This window comes from Eulemur rufifrons, chromosome 8, assembly GCF_041146395.1.
Source record: "Eulemur rufifrons isolate Redbay chromosome 8, OSU_ERuf_1, whole genome shotgun sequence".
NCBI classification, from domain to species: Eukaryota; Metazoa; Chordata; class Mammalia; order Primates; family Lemuridae; genus Eulemur; species Eulemur rufifrons.
This window is the reverse complement of record NC_090990.1, coordinates 58,604,844-58,627,937: the sequence shown is the minus strand read 5'-3', so window position 1 is coordinate 58,627,937 and position 23,094 is coordinate 58,604,844. Positions and strand designations below refer to the sequence as shown.

At 34.1% G+C, this 23,094-nt stretch overlaps 1 protein-coding gene across 1 annotated transcript in view; it reads right to left on the bottom strand.

Annotated features, from left to right (window-relative positions):
- Positions 1-23,094, bottom strand: part of MSH4 (mutS homolog 4) — an 86,953-nt gene that overhangs the window by 12,962 nt on the left and 50,897 nt on the right. Inside the window, exons 11-19 of the mRNA XM_069478096.1 lie at positions 22,544-22,713; positions 19,885-20,021; positions 18,726-18,829; positions 17,524-17,648; positions 15,244-15,444; positions 11,289-11,407; positions 9,428-9,556; positions 2,428-2,602; positions 760-848 (exon numbers count right to left, since the gene is read on the bottom strand). Of these exons, the coding sequence (XP_069334197.1) occupies positions 760-848; positions 2,428-2,602; positions 9,428-9,556; positions 11,289-11,407; positions 15,244-15,444; positions 17,524-17,648; positions 18,726-18,829; positions 19,885-20,021; positions 22,544-22,713 (1,249 nt within the window). The remainder of the gene's footprint in view (positions 1-759; positions 849-2,427; positions 2,603-9,427; positions 9,557-11,288; positions 11,408-15,243; positions 15,445-17,523; positions 17,649-18,725; positions 18,830-19,884; positions 20,022-22,543; positions 22,714-23,094) is intronic.

Sequence of the window (23,094 nt, the reverse complement as noted above, 5' to 3'; positions counted from 1 at the left end):
AACTCAAAGGAAGAAGAAATATAATATAAATGGAAGGCAGGTTAAGAAAAAGTGAAACATGTAGAAAACTTACTGAAGCCAATATCACACTGCACCTATGTCAGTTCACTGAAAACATTAAATTTTTAAAACACTATAAAACAACCTGATTTTTTAAAACTTTCAAATTTTGCATCAACAGATGTGAACTTACTGCTTCCTAGCAAATCACTTAATTTCTGTGAAGCAGTAAAATTTTTTACAATTTTTTATCTTTTACTAGAAAGACAACTTGTGTATGAAGAGTTATAAGGCTTACATTTAATAATGGATGGAAGAGCTTTGAAAACTATAAAAAAAGATATACAAATGTTGTATATAGTTATTTTTCTTTTTAATGTTCACTTTAAATAGATATATTTTCTCATCATAAAGTTAGTATAGCAATAGTTATTGTAGGAAGTTAACTGTTTAACTTTTTTCTCCTATCTTATTAGCTGATTTGCTGGGAAAGGTTATAATAGGCCAAACCAAAAATGTTTTAAGAAGTAACATGGATTTTCTTTGCTTAGAAATTGTTTTTTATTTTAAATATTTTAATTATTAATATTAATTATTATATATTTAGATCAAAGGCCATAATGAAAATGTACACTAAAAGTATTTGCTTTAATTTGAAAAACAAATAATTGAAAAAATTTTTTCTATATATTAATGTATTTTTTCCTCGGCCCATTGTAACTCAGAACAAATAATTCTTATTGCTAAAACGTTTCTTACTAGAATTTGTCTCGTAATTTTAGTTGTGATTTCTTTGGCATCCAAGACAATTGATGGTGGAAGTGATGACACCTCTGCAGCTTTTAATCCTAAAATTATCAAAATAAAATGGAATTCAGTGTTATTATTGCTGGTACTTTTATGTTTGTTTTAACTAGTATTAATTTTTTCTTCACAGAGAACCTTCCCTTCTATAGGCATAAAGAACACAATTCTCAAAATTAAGTTTTCCAAAGTTCTAGATGACAACTGACCAATTATTAGATTTAATTAACTCTCCAAAATATATAAGGCAAATTAGAATATCAGTTACCTCTCAACATACCTCTGAGATAGCAGGAAGAAAAAGAGGTAATTAGAAAATAATAGCATTGAAATTCCAATTAGAAATACAGTTGGTTAATAGAAGGTCAAAGGATACACGGGTTTTGCAGAGGAGAACATCTAGTTACAGCTGAACGTTCATCTACCTAGCATATCAATGAGACACGAATTTCTCAGAAGGTGTAATGGTAGGTGACTACTCCTTATGCAAATTCAAAGTATTCACTATTGTTCTCATGTTTTCAGAGCTTAATTTTATTGTATAAATGCCATATAGGCTTTCTACTATGTGCCAAGAGTTTACTGTATTTATTTCTAAGAAGCAATACCAACATTTATTGAGAAGTTACTAATTGCTAGGCACTATGCTAGGCAGTTCACATTTGATAATTCATTGAATCTTCACAACTCTACATATATGGAAAATTATCCCCATTTCATAGGAAATGAAATTGAGGCTTATAAAGATTAAACATCTGATAAAAATAAGTTATCCAGTTGATTTCTCTTTTCAAATAGCAAGCAAAGATATTTTTCTTTCCCTCAAAGGGTCATATATATCCTTAGCTAAAATAAGTTTTTGAACTTTTATGTACAGATCAATTGAAAATTCTTTGAATCTGTAAAATTTAATGATTTGGACAGAATGTATCTAATCAAGTTTCAGAACATCATATGGTTTGGTAATACATTAACTTTTAAGATTTTAGATTTAATTATTAAGTACACTGAACCTGAGAAAACAGAGGAAGAACTCTGCTACTGAAAGTGTATGTAGGAAATATATAATTTTCAATTCATTGTATAACATGCAAATACAAACTAAATTACATTTTTCTAAAGATAGAAACCAATATTTCTAGGGCCTTCATGTATCATATTTCTACAGAGTTACTGGTTCATTTCAGTTTAAAAGTAAGAATATGCTGACTCGGGAAAGGGGGGGTGGGGGAAAAAAATATGAAACTATTGTTTTTAACTTGCACTGTTCACTTAATAATTTATCATGAATATTTCCCATATTATTTCATATCATTGTACAAGAAATAATGTATACATTATGAGGACATACTGTATCTAACAAGATATACTGTTAGACTCTTTGATTCTGTAAAATAAAATAAAATAAAAAAAAAAAAAAAAAAAAAAAAATAAAAGTAAGAATAACATATATATATATAATATAAGTTTGATGTAGGAAATACAGTCCAAGATAATATAAGCACTCAAAAGAATGAGAGGGAAAGTTGTTTTGATTGATAGCCAAGTAAAGGGGAAATAAAAGTTTGTCTTAGGAGAATATGTAGTGTTTTAATGTATAGGTATAATTTCTACACAAAATACCATAATTTTTTTCTTCTGTGAGTCCCTTAGAAAGTTTGTAGGTATACAAAATTGCTTCTTTATTTCTTGAGGTATTCTTTACATGCTGAACTTCAAAATGCAGGTTTTCTACATTAGGATACAGGACATCTATATGGCACAGTTCCAGAAAATGTGTAGCAAACAGTGTAAATGCCTAGAATATATAATAGACAATGAATATTAGTATTTTTTAAATTAACTAGAAAATTCTATTTTAACTATGTAAACATAAAATTTTAATTTAATTTTCCAAGTAGCTTGGCAGGGGTATAAGAATGAAACTAGTAATTTGGAGGTTAACATGATCAATCCATTTCAAAATGTTTTGAAAATGTATATTCAATGAAGGAAGCATGTTTATTATGTTTGCACATATATAAAGGTATGTTACATTATGAGAAAGAGAATAAAACCAAAAATAAAATCTTAAGAAATATATCTGAGGATACTGAAAGGATGAACTATACCAGAAACAAAGACATTTTAACTGAGATAATAATTTATTGGGAAGGTAACCCACACACCAAGAAAGTCATAATATTTCCCTCAACTTGTAAAAAACTGTACTTTAAAAGTAGCTTCCCTTCTTGTAAGTAGTTTTTGGACAATGAAATCAATGGATTGTCTTAGGAATTTGAAATTCTAAAAGTTTATAGTTTTTAGATTTATATTGTGTTTGGGCTAGGTACTTGTAGAGGAAAAAAGAAAGAAGGCGGATAGTAAGAGAAGAAATAGTTTTGCATATGATTAAAAAATGAAAATTCCTAACTACATACTCAGAAAATCAAAAGGGGTATAAAGCAAATCAAATTTATAAAGCTACGGGAAAATATTTAGAACCTAGTAAATTATGTAGAAGCTAGGGATCATGTTGAATAACAATGTCCTTAAAAAGTATGTATCAAACCAATCTATTATAGTAACTTTGTAAGCTCTATTTCAGGTTAATTTAATTTAGCAAATAATTATTCAGGTCCTATATGTTTCAAGGATTGTGCTAGGTACTAAGGGGACTAGGTTAGAAAAATAATAAATAACTTTAAGCTCCTTAAAAGTAAGTAGCAATATCATATTTTTACTAAATTATTTACACTAGAAAAGAATATTCAAAAGTAATATGAAAAGCACTATTCTTAACTATTACAGAATGCTTAAAAAAGATACTGTATTAGGGTTCTCCAGAGAAACAGACCAACAGGATGTGTATGTGTGTGTGTTTGTGTAAAGAGACTTATAAGAAATTGGCTTATGCAAGTACAGAGGCTGACAAGATCGAAGATCTACAGTAAGCAAGCTAGAGACCCAGGAGAGCCAATGGTATGATTCCAGTCCAAATACTGGCAGGTTCCAAACACAGAAAGAGCTGATGTTTCAGTTTGAATCCAAATGCAGGAAAGAACGAGTCTTCCAGATGGAAGGCAGTAAGGCAGGAGGAGTTCTCTTTTACTCTTAGGAGGGTCAGCCATTTTTTCTATTCAGGGTTTCAATTTATTGAATGAGACCTACCTACACTAGGGAGGGCAACCTGCTATACTCAGTCTACCAATTCTACTGTTAATCTCATCCAGAAACCCCCTCAGTCAACGTTATTGCATGTGGAAACAATTAATGAAATGCCATCATATTCTGCTATTTAGTTTGATTAAATTAAAGCTAACTGACTAATTTTACATTATTTATATTTCTTGATTTCCTTCTTTCCTTGTCTATATCATGGATATCATATTAATTATTCCATTTTTATCAGAAATGAAGTAACAAAAATATAAATGCTTACTACCTAAATTGTTTAAAAAGCTATTTGTGGGTGCCTGTAAAATCCAATCATGATAAATACACAAAGAATACATGAAAAATGACTCAAAATTAATACATTTAAAATGAAAGTGAAGAAAATGAGAAAAAGAACAGCAAAATGAAGTAGCTGGTGTGCCTCTCTTCAGAGAGCAATCAGGATAGCCATCAAATACCCATATGTCAAATATATCATTGGAGAAAGAAGCTTGAAGATGACAGATAGGTGACAGGGAGACACTGAGGGTCAAGTTAGAGGCCACACTGTCTGCTTGGGACCACTGAAAGCCTTGAGCAGCCCCCAGACTCAGACCCAGGGAAAGGGTAAGCCAGAGACCTTTGGGGCTATACATTTCCACCTAAGGCCTTTACAGTTTTAGCGACAGAAGAGTTCCTTGACCCCCCACAGGCCTCCAGAGGGTACGGGAGCTTCCAGAAGCTGTGACTCTTCCAGGACATCATGCAGAAGAACGGCTTGAGCTCGTGTGGAGCTCCACAGGCTTCCAAACCCTGGGCACCTGGGCACAAGGCTAGCTGGGGAGCTCTTCCCCCAGTGCTCTAAGCTCTACCTGAGGCTGCTGCTGACCCACTGCCAGGGCAAGGAGAAAGATGGGAACCTGGATGATCTCCTATGCCCCAAAATCAACTTATACTGACACAACTGTGGGCCACTGCGGGACCAAGGGGTGTTCAGATCCAGAGCTGCCTGCCTGGCTGCTCCCACAGAGAGGTATATACCCACTCTGTGACTGGACTGCAACTGAATGGCAGTTGGCTTGCTTGAGTATTCCATGGGCCCCAGCTGGCCTCTCCCTGTCTCGGTCAGTGCTTGAATTCAGGGGGCCTGAGGACAGGTCTGTAGGCCTGATACCTTACTCCTAAGACTCCATCATGTCGTTCAGGGGCATGAAGGAGAGATTTGTGAGCTGATTTCAACTGGGGAGGGAGCCCTGTGGGTAGAACTGAGAGGAGCTTGTGGTTTGGGTCTGTGCTGTGGAACACAGGTAGGCCACAGCTCCCCCAACAGGAATGGCTGGGGAAACCATGCTTTCTGTCCTCGGCAGAGAGGCTTGCAACCTGCAACAGCTTTGCTGCTTGAGTGTGGTTGCCCTTTGATTGGCTGGATGTTGGTGGTGTAACTGGCTCCATAAACAAGAAAACATTTTTTATAGTTTTTTTCTTTGTAGTTCTCTTATGTTTCAAGTTCCCAGGCCAGTAAGATTTGCTGACCAGAACTTTGTAACTTTCTGTTGCACTGATGCATTCCCTTTTGAGTTTCTTTCCCAGAAACAGTGGAGCATCCTTGTGGCCACAAGATAACTACAAAGCCTTACACCACCTGTTTCTCTAGAGGAGACAAGATAAGCAATACCCCACTATAGTGTACCCAAGGACACATTAAGCCTGCACACAGGCTGAAAGAATGACCAATATTAACCCTAGCTCATTATAATCCTAAATTCCCCACCCCGGGAGGGATTTATCTGCCATTTTTTATCATGGCATGTATGTACTGGCATGATTATTCACCATACTTGCATGTCCTGCATTCCACTCCAAACACATAATGATGCTTACTCCCCTCATGCATTATTCATTTCACCTCCAGAAAACCCCCTGAGCCTGTTGATCAGGGAGGTGGATTTGAGGCAGTTCATACCTCCCTCCCAGTTGATGTGTCCACTGTAATAAATCCTTTTTTCCTTGACAATCCTTATTGTCTCAGTAATTGCCTTTCTGTGCAGTGAGCAACAATGAATCCTCTTGTGGGATTAGTAACAGTGGTCAGATACAGAAGGGAGATTCACTAGGTAATGTGAGTGGGAGCTGAGTGACCCTACTCCCGCCCACTGTACTGTGGATCCTGGACTGCCCCTCCCCCATGTGCAGGTTCTTTGGCTGGTGGGGGTGCCTCTGCTTCTCCCTGGAGGATTCCCCCAGTGGCTGGGAGCTGACCTCCAACCCCTGAGATGGAACATGTGCCCACCTTTGGGGAGCCTCCCTTGCCCAATCCAGCACTGTCCAGCTTCAACCTCTTTCATACGCCTTGGCAGTGGTTCAGCACAAGAAGAAACCCCTGAGAGTTCCAGGGCCTTGCCCATCAGCTGGGACATCTCAGTGCTTCTCATGATTGATTAGGGCCAGGCATGGGTCCCATAAACCCACCACCATAGCTGTCTTTCTCCTCTAAGTGCCACCTACTGGTAGGGAGGTCAATTTGTATAGCCCATTACATCATTTGCTGATTCAATTGTACAGGGCTTGATGGATTTTTACCTGCAAGCATGGCCTGGAGACTAAATTGGATGTCCCAATATAATTCATACTGTTAGAAGTGCACAAGGCTGGGGAAAGAGATAAGCTTCCAGAGAATTCTATCTCCATTTCTCAACAGGAGGCAGGAAACCTGCCCACATGCATAGTACACCACCATTACAGCCCACAAATAACTAGCATTTGAGAAAACCACCACACTAAAACCATCTATAATCAAAAAAATTCTTTCATAGCCTAGGCCTCCTGAAGGTACCCACAAGCAAAGCCAAAGGTCCTTACCCAACATATGCTACAGTCACACCCTTAAAGAGGAGGTGGAAATGTCCCATCTAAACAAAAGAAAATTCAAAAACAAGTGACAGTCTCTGGATAAGAAGGAATCTGTAAGAACTCTGGCACTATGAAAAAACAGGGTGTAACAATCCCCCAAAGGATCACATCTGCTAACAATGGATCCCAACCAAAATGAAAATACTGAAATGACAGATAAAGAATTCAAATTAAGGGTTTTAACGAAGCTCAATGCCATCTAAGAGAAATAGAAAACCAACTCAAAGAAGCCAGAAAAACAATTCAGGGTATGAATGAAAAATTTACTAAAGAGATAGCTATATTAAAAAAAAATAGAACTTCTGGAAAGGAAAAATTCATTTAGGGAAATAGAAAACATGATGGAAAATTTTAACAATAGACTAGATCAATCAAAAGAAAGAATTTCAGAGCTTGAAGACAAGGCTTTTGAATTAACCCAATAAGTCAAAAATAAAAAGAATGAAAAGAAATGATGAAAGGCTTTGAGAAATATGGGATTACTTAAAACACTCAACTATAAGATTCATAGGTATTCCTGAGGGGAAGAAAAAGCAAAAAGCTTGGAAAACCTATTTGAGCAAATAATGGAGGAAAACTTCCCTGGTCTTGCTAGAAATTTAGACATCTAGATACAAGAAGCTCAACGGACTCCTGAGAGATTCATTGCAAAAAGGACATCACTAAGGCATACATGCATATGTTGAATCATCCTTTTACCTCCAGGATGAATCTTACTTAATTATGGTATATTTTAACATGGTTCTATATTCAGTTTGGTAGTATTTTGTTGAGGATTTTTATATCTAATAATATGTTTATCAGGGATAATGGCCTGTAGTTTTCTTTTTTGTTGTTGTATCCTTGTCTGGTTTTGTTATCAGGGTAATTCTGGCCTCACAGAGTGAGTTTGGAAGCCTTCCCTCCCCTTCAAGTTTTTGGAATAATTTGAGTAGAATTGGCATTAGTATGCAAATCAATAAATGTGATATATCGCATTAACAGCATCAAGGACAAGAATCATACGATCATTTCAATAGATGTTGAAAAAGCATTTGTCAAAATTCAAAATCTCTTCATAATAAAAACTCTCAATAAACTGGTTAGAGAATTAACATACCTCAAAACAATAAAGGCCATATATGACAAACCCACAGCTAACATCATACTGAATGGGGAAAAATGGAAAGCCTTTCTTCTAAAATCTGAACAAAACAAGGACACCCACTTCACCAGTTTTATTCGACATAGTATTAGAAGGCCTAGCCAGAACAATTAGGCGAAAGAAGGAAAAAAGGGACATCCAAATTGGAAAGGAAGAAGTCAGATTTTCAGATGATATTATATTATACTTAATGACTGAGATCCCAAAAGCAAATATAACAAAAAATCAAAATAAATGGTACTTAAACTAAAAAGTTTCTGCATAGCAAAAGTAATAATCAACTGAGTAAATAGGCAACCTACAGAATGGGAGAAAATATTTGCAAACTATACATCTGACAAAGGACTAATATCCAGAATCTACAAAGAACTCAAATAAATAAGCAAGACAAAAACATATAAACCCATTAAAACATGGGCAAAAGACATGAACAGACATTTTTCAAAAGAAGATAGACAAATGGCCAGCAAACATATGAAAAAAATGCTCAAAATCACTAATCATCAGGGAAGTGCAAATTAAAACCACAATGAGATACCACCTTACTCCTGTCAGAATGACCATTATTAAAAAGTCAAAAAACAGTAGATGTGGGAATGAATGTGGTGAAAAGAGAACGCTTATACACTATTGGTGGGAATGTAAATTAGTACTGCCTCTATGGAAAATGGTATGGAGAGTCCTTGAAGAACTAATAGTATGATCTACCATTTGGTCCTGCAATCCCACTACTGGGCATCTACCCAAAGGAAATGAAGTCATTGTATCAAAAAGACACCTGCACTCATATGTTTATTGCAGCACAACTCACAATTGCAAAGATATATAAAATCAATCTAGGTATCCATCAACTTATGAGTGGATAAAAAAATGTGGTGTGTGTGTGTGTATGTGTTTATAAAAGAAGGAAATGCCTTTTACATCAACTTACATGGAACTGGAGGCCATTACCCTTAGTGAAGTAACTCAGGAATGGAAAAACAAATATCACATGTTCTTACTTATGAGTAGTAGTAAACTATGGGTATGCATGGTCATACACAGTGTCACAATGTACACTGGAGATTCAGAAGGAGAGTGGGGGGAATTAAAGGATGAAAAATTACCTATCAGGTACAATGCATACTGTTCAGGTGACAGGTACACTAAAAGCCAAGAGTTCACCACTATACAATTCATCTGTGTAACAAAAAACCATTTGTACCCAATATCTATTAAAATAAAAAAATAAAAATAAACTAAGCCACAGTTAAATGAATATATCCTTACTAAATTAGCAGAAACATATTTGATAATAGAACACTTAAATTCTGTTCTTTCTCAATGTACATTCCTGGGGATTAAAGCCCCCAAATCTGTGGTCAGATAAGACTGGAAAAGATGAAACTCTTTTGGAGACTCATAATAAATATTAAAACCTCTGGGAAAAAATACCTTTAAGCTCAGTAGATATTCACAAACAGCATAACAAATGCCAATACCTTCTTCTGTATTAGTACCTCTGCCAAGTTCATCAATTAATATGAGTGATTTGTCATTAGCATTATGTAGAATATATGCTATCTGAAAAATAAAATGTTAATATTATTCATTGTAACCAAACAGTTGTCACCATCAAAGAAAAAAATAAGGAGAAATCCAGTCTCTTTATTAGTTCATTTGAAATGTACTTTCATAGAGAAATCCTGCTGAGCAGAAAATAGAGTATTGCTTTTCTTTTCTAAAAATCTCATGACTAATAATTCCAATAAAATAGCTGATGTGTATATAATATACACATGCATATGTGTATGAGACAACACAGAATAAATAACCATTATCTAAAATACTGATGTTTTAGATACAGTAAAACAAAACAATGAATTTAAATGTTTAAATAAAGCACAAAGATGGTCATTTTCTTCTCCACAAATAACTAATAAATTGCTGTCATAAAATACTCAAAACCGTCTCTCAATTTTACTTTAATATCTCTTTATATTCAGTAAAGATGGAAAGAATAATTTAGGAAAAACCACCTAAATCTTGATTCTTGGTTTAACAAATAAATTTAAATCCATGACCAAGACAAATTGACAGAAATGCTCCTTCCTCAGTGAGGATTATTAACCTCTTCCTCAAAAAACAGAATTCCACCTTTATTATGACACAATAGTAACTTTCTCAGACATTTTACCTTTCTATGAAACTAAGGTTCTTGAGGGTTAGAACCATTTAAAAATATATTTCAAGTACCTATTAATAGTATATTGCTATATTCTTGGCTGGGCCCGGTGGCTCATGCCTGTAATCCTAGCGCTCTGGGAGGCCAAGGCTGGAGGATTGCTCGAGGTCAGGAGTTCGAGACCAGCCTGAGCAAGAGCGAGACCCCATCTCTACTAAAAAATAGAAAGAAATGAGCCAGACAACCAAAAATATATAGAAAAAATTAGCTGGGCATGGTGGCTCATGCCTGTAGTCTCAGCTACTCGGGAGGCTGAGGCAAAAAGATTGCTTGAGCCCAGGAGTTTGAGGTTGCTGTGAGCTAGGCTGACACGACGGCACTCTAGCCCGGGCAACAGAGCGAGACTCTGTCTCAAAAAAAAAAAAAAAAAGAAAAGAAAAAAGAAACTCGAGGTCAGGAGTTTCAGAACAGTATATTGCTATATTCTCCTATAGATATTCAATACATAATAAACAATTGTGTAAATTGTGGCATAAATGATAACTTTATTCAATTCCTATTTACTTGCAGAAAATTATCCAACTGTATAGTGATCCAATAATTCCTACCTAATACAGATATCCCAAGATCCCAAGAGCTATACTTAATTCCTTTAGCCGTCAAGGCTACTTGACGTTTGCTCAGATAAGAAATAGGTGATGATACACACTCTGGTACAGAAAGTATAAATTCTATAAGGACAAAGAAGAAGATGATCTTTTTAAAGCCTTCTAACAGTGATCTTTTATTTTAAAATCAAGCCTCTGGGGAACAATAAATACTACATAAAATAGTACTGACCCAGTGATCATTTTCTGAAGAGTCTTTTATATATTCCATATAAAAACATTTAAGCACACTTTTATCACTCAATAACACTAATTTTTTTCTTTTAAAACTGTATTTTTCAATAAAATGTTCACTTCCTTTTCCACATAAGACAGAAATTAGGAAGCTGTCTTTGACTGCCCTCTGGCTCTTAGAAAGAGGTATAAGCACATCTGTATGTTTTAGTGTAAGGATACTTTCTCACATGATAACTGGTCATTAGTGGAAGAAATTCTTTTTAACATAACATTTTTGTTTGGGTACCTCTTTCATTTCCTTCATAAATGTTGATGAATTTGTTTCGATATCATCATCAGTACTGATTCTTGTAAAAATCTGTTTAGCAATTCTAAAGGAAGAATATTCTGCTGGAACATATGATCCTGTAAAATATAAGGTCAAGGTAAACTGAAATGCTTTCATAAAACATAAGTACTAACAACATTTTGTACTTCTCAGATTATTTACTAGGATCATATGCTGGGAAGAGCACTGGATATGGAGTTAGAAGACATGCCCTGAGTTCTATCACTTACTGTATTACCTTGTACAGTACTTAAACTCTCCCTGTCTCCCCTTTCTCATATACAAAATGGAAACAGTTGCCTTATGTACTCTATAAAGTTATTTGGAAGTTGATAGTATATGTTCAAGTTCATTAGAAAAATATTATTATAAACTTGATTTAAAAAATCTAAATAATTTAATTAAATGATAAAGAATATTCAATGTATGAAAATTTGAAGAAAATGCTTATAAAGCTTATGAAATATGAAATAAAAAATTTAAAGGAAATGCTTATAAAACTCAAGTTGATAAAATAATTATAGAAAGATATTAGGAAACATCTATGTTATTACAAATATGCAGAAATATTAAGAAGCAGAATGAAACCAAAACATCTAATAAAACAAAAAAGAGGTGAGTTTTTATCCATAAGACTGTTTCAGTCTGAGAAGTTATTGTGCTAACTAATCTGAAATACTCATCTTGTGAAAACAAGTTGATCTGATTAATGCACCCATCTCTATACACAATGAGATATAAAAGGCATTCTAACATCATAAGAATATAAAATATACAAGTAGTTGAATTGGAAAAGCATCATATATACAGAACTCTGAATAGATAAAATGGTGAAATAATGGGAGTGAAGAAACAGAGCCAGATTACTCCAGAATTTAAAACAAAGGATGAAGGATAAAGCCTACCTCTGAGGAATAAAGACTAGCAGAAAAAGAATGCAAAAGTCAGGCTAATACTAATAAAAAAAAAGCAATATTAATAAAAATAGTAATCATAATGTCTGCACCTACCATTTCACATACGAGGCATTTTATATTCATTGTCTTAATTCTCAAAATAATCCATTGAATTAGCTATTATTTTTCTCATTTTACCAATGGAATAGAGGGAGCCAAAGATCACAAAACTAGTAAGATGTACCTCTTCCATGCTACCCTACTTTTTTATTTTCTTAAAAGCATGGATTATAAACCTAGAGCAGTTTCTAACACATAATAATCTCAAGGTAAACATTTGCTGAAAATAAACAATAAAGTGATGGAGCCAGAATTTGAGTAAGAACTATTTGGCTCAAAACAAAAACAAAAACAAACTTTCCATTTCTCCAAGATACCAGGAATGACCTGCTACCTTCTTAAGACTCTGGAGAAGGTGGGTCATTTTGTTAATTTAGAGCAAAGATTCTAGAGTCAGGCTGCCCGGGTTTGAATCCTGGTGTTGCTTCTTACAAGCTACATAATCGTGGACAAATTACTTCTAAATGCTTTGAATTACTCATCCATAATGTAGAGTTAACAATAATATTTATCTTATTAGATTTTTATGATGATTAATTAGGTAATTAATATATGTATTATGATGATACACGCAAGGTACACAGAACAGTGCTTGGCATAGTGAACACTCAGTATTAGCTATTAGGGCAAGTTGGGAAAAAAAAGACAAAGGGCTGATCCTGGATTGTCTCGGGCAATTCTTTGAGCCTGACTTTCCTCATTTTATAGACATTCAACAAATCTTTATTGAAGGCCCATTATGTGTTGGGGTGAGTGAAATAGACATGGGCTTTGTCCTTAGAGAGCAAAACTTACTGATTTCTTATATACAACGTTCTTGCAAATTTTTTCAGAGGGATTAAATGGGAAAATAAATGTGAAAATGCCAAGTAGAGAATACAGCATATATTAATATTAATTGTATATGTTTGTACCATCTCTTAACTTTTGCCAACATTTCTTATCTAGATTATCACAGAAGCCTCCCAGCCAGTATTTTGTTTCTAGGTGGACTCTATACACCAGCCAGAGTGATCTATCTAAAAGTCAAATCCTACCATGCTATTCTCTTGGTAAATTTCTTCAGTACATTCCTACAAATTGCTGGATAAAGTTCAATCTCCGCAGGTAAGTACCTAAGGCCCTTCATCATCTAACTTCTACCCATCTCTCCAGCTTTATCTCCCACCACTTCTCACAGTCACTCTTTGTTCTACAAAGCCAAGAAATTACAAAGCCTTGGGAGTATTTGTAGTTCCTTGGGCACATCACACTGTTTTTCGCTTCTGTGCTTTAGAACATGGTCTTATGACTGCCTGGAAAGTCTCTTTCTTTCTCATATCTTCCCCTTAAATACACAGTATTTTATTTATATTATCACACTTAGTCCTTGTAACAATTCTTAGAAGTAGGTACTATTATAATCTTCATTTGCAAATAGGAAAACAAAGGTTTAAGAGATTACATAATTTACCTAAGACTACACAGATAGTAACTGGGCAAGCTGGCAAGCTAGATCTACCTCCAGAGTCTATGTTCTTAACTTTCATGCCTTTCAAGTCCACTGTTGCCTTTTTGCTCAGGCCACATGAGATATTATACACACTTTTAGGTGTTTTAGAGGTTTAAGATAGTCAACGACAAGAGAAAGAGAATAATTATCTTCACATATTTGAAAAGTTAATAACAGGTGAAAGACTAGATTATTCTGTGATACATAGAAGATAAGAATTAGGACTAATAAGCAAAAATTATAGAAAGTCAGATTTCAGTTAAGTATAATGAATGCTCTAACAAGTAGAGCTGTCCAACAACTGGACAGTCTGTTTTTTAAAGTACAGAGATCCTCATGTTTATTCAAATAAAAGTATTGTTATTTCACATATGAATCAGACAGTATTCTTATAAGGGGAGGGAAATCAGCTAAGATGTCCTTTTAATTCCAATAAAAATCAAACTTCAATAAAATATTTACCCTTCATTAATTTATTCATCTCTGATTTCCCTTTCCAATACTAAGGGTGAATTTTTACTGTATCACCAATATTATTATTGCTGTGTTCCCCTTATAATCCAGTACATTAGATAAGGGTTTCTTACCCATGACACTATTAACATCTTAGACTCAATAACTCTTTCTTATGTGTTGATGAGAGAGGGGAAGAGAAACTGTCCTATGCACTGTAGGATGTTTAGCAGCATCCCTGGACTCCACATTCCTTACAGTTGTGACAAATTCCGGAGGATGGAGGACCAAAACCACTCCTGATTGAGAACCACTACATTAGGACCAAACATCTCATCTCTGATTCATATAGTCCTCAAAAAAACCCAGTTTTCAGAGATAAGAGTTAAATTGTGCCTCTACATCAAGAAATACACGACAATGTTGGGTCAGTGACAGCTATTTACATGTATGTCTGCACATGTATACATATAATACATGAATTGCTGTAGCCAAGTTATTGGTACCCCTCAAATTAAGGGATATGTTTCTCTGCCCAATATTATAATTTTGGAAAAATCTCACAAGGGTTATTAAAGGTAGCTAGCTGGTTATCCTACTCATTTTATTTTTTCTTACAACCAAGCCAAGTTTGTTTCTGAACCTGAAATAATTAACCTGAACCTGAAATAAACATGACTCAATTTATTACTAACTGATACAACATTAATATAGTAAAGACATTACTACTGTAATATGCCACAAAATTTTTAGTACATGCAATCCAAATTGGTGGAGCTTAATAAACACTCAAGAGTAAAAGTTATGATCTATACACTAGACACACTATTATACTTTTAGGTAAGAGAATCTATTCCCAATTATTCTTGGGTTAATTAGGTACCAGGCACAAACCACTTTGAAAAGAAAGCTGAATTGGTAACTGTTAATATAAAGTAAAGCCATAACTTACCAATCTGGGCCATAATCTGACAAAGAGCAATCTGTTTTAAATATGTGGATTTCCCACTCATATTTGGTCCAGTTATGATCAAAAAATTACTCCCTTCTGTAATGTAGGTATTATTGGCAACAGGTTTTTCCACAGATATTTTTTCAAGAATGGGATGCCATCCCTGTTTGATTGCTAAAGTATCAGTAAACTCTGGCCGAACTGAAGGAAAAAAAATAAAATTGTTTTAAAAGATTAATATACTTTATTTATATCTAAAGATTTTGTTGTGTGTATGTAGTGTACCTTGATGGTTTCACTAGGGTCAATTTGGGACAATAACACTAAAGTCTTATTTTATCCCACATCCCTACACAAATCCCTCTAAAGTATTAATATAATGGACACACTCTAATCACAATCATAACTTTTATTCACTTCCAGAGAATTCTAGAATTTAGTTCCCTGTCACTGCTCCAAAACAGTTTACAAAATTTTTAGATTTGCATAGATTAAAAAGAACTAAGTAGGCTGGGTGCAGTGGCTCATGCCTGTAATCCTAGAACTCTGGGAGGCCGAGGCGGGAGGATCACTCAAGGTCAGGAGTTCGAGACCAGCCTTAGCAAGAGCGAGACCCCGTCTCTACTAAAAATAGAAAGAAATTAGCCAAACAACTAAAAATAGAAAAAATTAGCCGGGCATGGTGGCGCATGCCTGTAGTACCAGCTACTCGGGAGGCTGAGGCAGGAGGATTGCTTGAGCCCAGGAGTTTGAGGTTGCTGTGAGCTAGGCTGATGCCATGGCACTCTAGCCCAGGCAACAGAGTGAGACTTTGTCTCAAAAAAAAAAAAAAAAACAACACACAAACTAAGTAGCCACTGACAATACTTTTAAAATAACAATTGATTACCAGTACTAGAGAATTGCACATTTACTTGCCCTACCTTAAATATTTTTTCAAACATTACCCTACTTTAAACATTATTTCCTTACTTTAAATATCATGCCAAATTTGGCATACTTAGCTTTCAAAATGAGGTATAAAATATAGAGTAAAACCAAATACAAAACTAATTTTCTGTCTAAGCCCTTGGGGAAATTTTGTCTAAAAATAAATTTCAGGGGATAGAGCAAATCAGACACAAAAGATTTGTTGATTTACAGAAACAAATAATGATCAGGTCTCTATGGATACCATCCAAGATGGAAGGAGAAGAAGGACGGTGGAAGGACAAGTGAAAGTTAACATGCCATATATCTCTAAATAAAATGCATAGATAAACTTGAAAACATTAATTATAAAAGTGATGTTGGTGAGAGGAAAAATTTTTAAGTACTTTCAAAAATTCATTATGTATAGGTTTGGAGTTTTAGAACGGTCCCTCTCAAACTAAAATGGAACAAAATTAAATCTTTCAATAGTTAAGAAAACTACTATTGGAATAGCTGACCTCAAAAGGTAAGGTTTTGATTGCCAAGGAGATATAAAAGATTGAAAAGTTTTGGCCTATAAAATACCAATGGAAAAAATTAATATTTCCATAAGAAATGTGAAAATATGAAAAAATCTTTGTAAGGTACTCCCAATAAAAATGAATTAACATAATATTTTGGAAATATTACTGCTGATTTTAACTAGAAGTATTTTTAATATTATTAAGTCTATAATTTTGCAAACATAATTATCATATACTATGATATTGTCCTGTAAATTTGCACACTGGAGAATAGTTATTACTGATAAGTTGGAGAAGAAATCTCAAGGGGCTAACTTGAAGTTTTCATTCAACATGAGAATATTACTTAACATTTGTATTCAAGGCCTCTGTATAGACTTGGGATACAAAAACGAATGACATAATTCCTGATCTTGGTATGCTCACATCTAAGGAGCTAGTGGATGAAAGTGCTCAATTTGGAGATTCATTTTTTTCTATTAGTATTCATCACACCACTTCTAATGAATATGCAGACTTGAACTTTATAAATTTAGATCATTATCATTTTCACCAAGGATACAGCTCTACAGTCTTTGTTTGGAAAACCTTTAAAGTTTCCTGCAATTTTTCTTTTTGATTTGCTAATTTGTGAGTGAATAATTTTTTGACCTTTAAGAAATTTTAAGGGTAATTTCACTTTTTTGATTTTGTGTCTTAGTCTTTTAGTTTAGGACCATAGGCAAGAGACTATTAATATACTTCAAGTAAAAAATTTAAAACATTCATAATTTTTATATAAAATTGTTTAAATGGAATACAAATTTTAGTCTGCAACATGTTTATTCCAAAGAAAGTAACTTACCATAGTCAGAAAGAGTGCAGGCATGAGCAAATGACAGTAGCATATCCAGCATTGACACAGTGTCAGACAGTTTATGTAGGCAATGAATATGTTCATAAATCTCACTAAGCAGTTTGCACACTATCCTGAAAGTACATGTTTGGTAAGATATGTAATAATGCCTTTTTAAAAGGGACATACAGTGTAATACTAAAATAATATTAAAGTCATTGCCTGAGGTAATATTCGCAGTTGAGTTGTACACTACAGATAAAGTCTATTGTTCAGTTTTCTCATTTTAGAGATGAGGAAATTGAAGTTTCTGCTCAAGGTCACAGCTACTTAGTGGCAAAGAATACATCTTCTGATGTATTAACACCATGTTTTTGAAACAAATGCTTGTATTAAATATTAATAAAATACTTTTTTATTAGTAAAAATATTTTATATAGGTCAAATAAAGCCCTCACTATACTTGGACAGATTCCATCTGCTAATAATTTTGCATTTTTGCAAATGTTAAATTCAACACAAAAGCTATTATGTATTTTCTCTCTCATCCATTTTCTCTCTCTGTTTGTTTCTCTCTCTCTCTCACACACACACATGCACACACACACACACAAATACAGTACCTGAATAATAAAGTTTTATGTAGCAGAGTTATACTGTGATATAGTGTAAAAGTTTTTCCCTTACAAAGATAAATATATACCCAAAACTTACTATATATCATAATGTCCGTGGTCCATGCCTTAAAATTGTTTTGAAAGTACTTTTCTCTTCTATTATTTTAGGCTAATAAATGTTCTAAATGTTCTATTTCTTCTTTCTAGTTGTATTGCTACTGTTGAATGAACAGCAAAAGAACTGACACTATTGTGATATTGCCATGGAAATATCAAGGTGTGAGAAGCTGAGGACCACAGGAAAAGAATAAACTGAAGCCCAAGATGGGCACATGATATGCCAAATTCAAATTCTACATCATGGAGGAATGTGTTACACAAATATTGGTTATAACGGTATTCCTTTGCAACTAGATTTGCCCTGAAGCATCTGTGAAACTCAGTGATCCTAATCACAATGATAGAATTTCTTTGCTAACATTCATAATTCTACAATGGTCTGTAATCAGACAGAAAGCCAATTGATAAAATTTATCATAGTTCCTCAAATTAAACCAGTTTAATTTAATATTCAAATACTTCAAATGCTCTTACATATAAGTCATGTGATAGATTTCTCGCAAAGACTCTTGGCATCTTTCATTCATTTTAATTAAATCTGTTGATGTAAAGCTATAAGAATTTTTCACTTTAGAAATCTGCCAGGAAATTAAAAAACAAATGTCAAGATACACGCACACTCCTGTGAAATAAAACATACAGATTTTAGATAAGAGAAATATAGGTAATTAGCTCAATCACTTTAATTTTGAGATACAATATCATAAAGAAAGTATTAAGTAATGTTTGTGAAAGATAAAAGGAAGATTGCTTCAAAGAATAAAGCAGGGTATTTTTGCCTAGTCCATCTGACATGACTACTTTGATAAGTCTTAAAATGGCTTTGTAGAAATGTTAGAACACTGCATCTTATTACCAAGTGACATGCATGATTGACATCAGTGATCCTCACTCCATCTCTGACCCCTGCCTCAGTATTTGTCCTATATCTGAACCTCAATCAATCTCTAACCCCATTATTGAGTTGGAGTTTCAACCCATTCTTTACTTCATCCATCATTACTTGGTAACACTATGTGTGTATGTGGATACATATACACACACATATGCCTGAAAGCTAAATGGTTTGTTTTTATCAAAAAGTCCTCCCTGGAAGCAGAGACAACAAAGATTAGAGTGGGTTAGACTTTCCCAAATGAGTATATTGTGGAGGAGATAGTATGTATGTAGGAAAAAGTATTTCCATGTTCCAAAGTTTTGGAAATATTCAATTTTAAAAAGTTAACTATATTTTACATCAGGACTTTTTAAACCTTTAATAGATAGATGTGCCTTAAGAACTACCTAAAATAGGAGGTGGTGCACTATTTTCCTAATTCCTTTTTATCAAAAACACCTTTTGCATTTTCTTCATTTTCCTTTGATTCTCACACCAAGCTCCCAGAACTGTGGGAAACACTGAGTTTTGTATTCCTCCAAAAAAGCTTCTAAATCACTCTTAGATTAGTATGAGATTCTAAATCACTCTCAGATTAGTATTAGATTAGTTAGGTGGGTGAGTAGGAGTAGGAGAAGCTGCAATATACAGAACATTCAGAAATTTGGCATGTAAAACTCAAGGAGTGCCTGAAAATATGTAAATGTAGTTCTGTAAAATCAGGAACAATAATTTCCTAACCACTCTAGAATAAACCTTAATAAATTCTGAAGGAAGTTGATCACTGGGTAGAGCTATACAATCTGTAGTCATCTGGATGAAAAAGCCTCGCGCAGAACTAAAACTTGTTCTTAAAGGAAGATTATATTTTTCTCCAAGCTGTGATATCATTCCTAGTGATCAGAAAAACAAAAAACAAAATGAAGAAATTTTAATGAGAAAATTACTTTTTCCGTTTAAAGAATCATATAATTTTTTGTTATTTTATACATAAGTAGGAATGTCTTGTAACTATTTCAAATGCTAATGACTTTTAATGTCCAAAAGATGTGGTTAAGTATTCTTTTTAAAAAAATAAAAACCAAAAACAATACAAAAGTACTCATTATGATAAGTATTTTTTAAAGAAAAAGAAATGGCAAAAAATTTAAATTAAAAAGATAGAACAAGGCCGGGCGCGGTGGCTCACGCCTGTAATCCTAGCACTCTGGGAGGCCGAGGTGGGCGGATTGTTTGAGCTCAGGAGTTCGAGACCAGCCTGAGCAAGAGCGAGACCCCATCTCTACTAAAAATAGAAAGAAATTATATGGACAGCTAAAAATATATATAGAAAAAATTAGCCGGGCATGGTGGTGCATGCCTGTAGTCCCAACTACTCGGGAGGCTGAGACAGGAGGATCCCTTGGCCTCAGGAGTTTGAGGTTGCTGTGAGCTAGGCTGACGCCATGGCACTCACTCTAGCCTGGGCAATAAAGTGAGACTCTGTCTCAAAAAAAAAAAAAAAAAAAAAAAAAGATAGAACAAAGACTATTTTGTAATATATGTGTTAGGAATACTAGGGTTTTTAACATATTCATTTCACTTCTTATCATTTATTCCACTTTTTTTTTAAAAAGAAGAGAATAATCATATGAATTATAGTAATCATTAATTCCCAATTAGAAATTTCATCTATAAAACATTTTGCAATATAAAATATTCCAAAAAGTAAATAGATGATTCATCAAATAAAATTCCTGAAAAATTCCAAATCTCCCTATCAATTTCATGCTCACTTCAGAATTCTAAATTTATATTTCTAACTTGATAATCATTAATACTTTGAACATTACTTTAAAAAAACTAACATATTTATTATTCAAAGCAGTTCGTCTTTCTGATTTTCCTGCTTTTCTCAATGGTACCACCATTCTTAGGCTAGAAATCTCAATTAGCACTAATGGCTACATTTCTGTTTACTGTGGCCATATCTACTTAATTAGTAACTCCTATCAATTTTTCCTTCAACTATTGCATTCTTCTCCTCTCATATATATTGCTATCGCCCTAAATAATGCTTTATTAACTTGTAATAATTTAAACTGGTCTCCCTGTCTCCATTTCTCCACTCAAATTCATTCAATATATTTTCTTGATCCATTTCAACCCACAGAACAAAAACATCTCAGTGTCTCTTCATTCTCCTTGGGAAAAAAAATCCAAATTCTTTGCCTTCAGATACTAAATTCTGGTCCCCAGTCTACATTTCTGATCTTATCTCTTATTAGTTCTGTAAGAGAGAATGTCCTATTCCATGCTAACAGATTTGTTCACTCATTCCTCAAGGTTTCCCTGTGCCCCTCTGCTTCTGCTTGTACCACTGCCAGCAGGTAGAATTCCTCTCTAGGCTAATCCATCTACTAAAAACCTTCTCACCCTCTGTCCCTCCTCCCCAGTCACTCTCTGTGCCCTCTAACCTACCGGGTTTTTTTTCGCATATTTTATATCCATGTGAAATTATATGAATATAGATCGATATAATCAATATTGATGTACATATACATACACACACATATATGTATGTGTATGTCTGTTGCTTTATTGTCTGCCTCCCCTATTTTATATAAGCTCCATGAGGGATTTTGTCTTGCTTATTATGTATTCCCAGTATATAGAACACTGTCAACATGTAGTAGGAGCTCAATAAATATTTGTTAAAAGAATTACTGGACTGGCTCAAATGCCACCTCTTTTAGATAAAAATGATATCTCTCCTGCCACTGGAACCTTCTAGTATTGACAGCCTACATTTTTCATAGAGTTATACACAATGTTTTATAAAGGTAAGTCTATATTTAAGTTTGCAGGGCAGAAGAGACACATTGCAACATTTTGACATCTTTTATTTTTTATTTTTATTTTTTTTTTTTGAGACAGAGTCTCACTCTGTTGTCTGGGCTAGAGTGCCATGGCATCAGCCTAGCTCACAGCAACCTCAAACTCCTGGGCTCAAGCAATCCTCCTGCCTCAGCCTCCCGAGTAGCTGGGACTACAGGCATGCACCATCACACCTGGCTAATTTTTTCTATATATTTTTAGTTGTCTGGTTAATTTCTTTCTATTTTTTAGTAGAGACGGGGTCTCGCTCTTGCTCAGGCTGGTCTCGAACTCCTGACCTCGAGCAACCCGCCTCAGCCTCCCAGAGTGCTAGGATTACAAGTGTGAGCCACCACGCCTGGCCGACATCTTTATTTTTTTTTAAATAAGAAAAAAATTTCCTTAAATGGCAATATGTGTTACCCTTATGTTTTGGTAACAAAAATTAAATTAAAAATATGCATGACTAGTCTTCAGCAGCAAAAAAAAACATAGCATGTCCTAAAACATTTGTTTTATTCCTAAAAGCCAGAAAAGTGTAATAAAATAAATAAATTACCTGCTATGTCATCTACAATCTCTGTATATGTTCTTCTAGCTATGTCAAGAAATTCATTTATGTTAGACCTCACTGCATAGCACTTCTGAGTCCTCATATTTAGGCAACCTTTCATATATCTTGCATCATCATTAATTACTGTTTTAATCTTTTCAAGTATGATTCCAAACCTAACATTAAGACAGAAAAAGAACATTATAGGCATTAAGTCAGTTATTTTAATTTATAATTTGAATCACAGTTAATGAGAGCAAATTTTTGTTCAAAGTTATGTTGAAATAAATAATTAAGCAATAAACACTTAAATTTACGTGAGTTAGAGATACGACTATGTCAATTTTAGACTATTTCATTAGTTAGGACTAGTCTAAAACAGCATGAGGCCCCCAAAAAGAATTCTATATCTGCTAATAAATAGAGCTTCCAAATTATACATACTGACTGTGCCTGTGAGTACAAAATATATCTCTAAAGAACTGTTATAAAATTTCTGGCTTCATTCTTATTTACTCAGTAAATATTTACTGACACCATGTATCAAGCACTGTTCT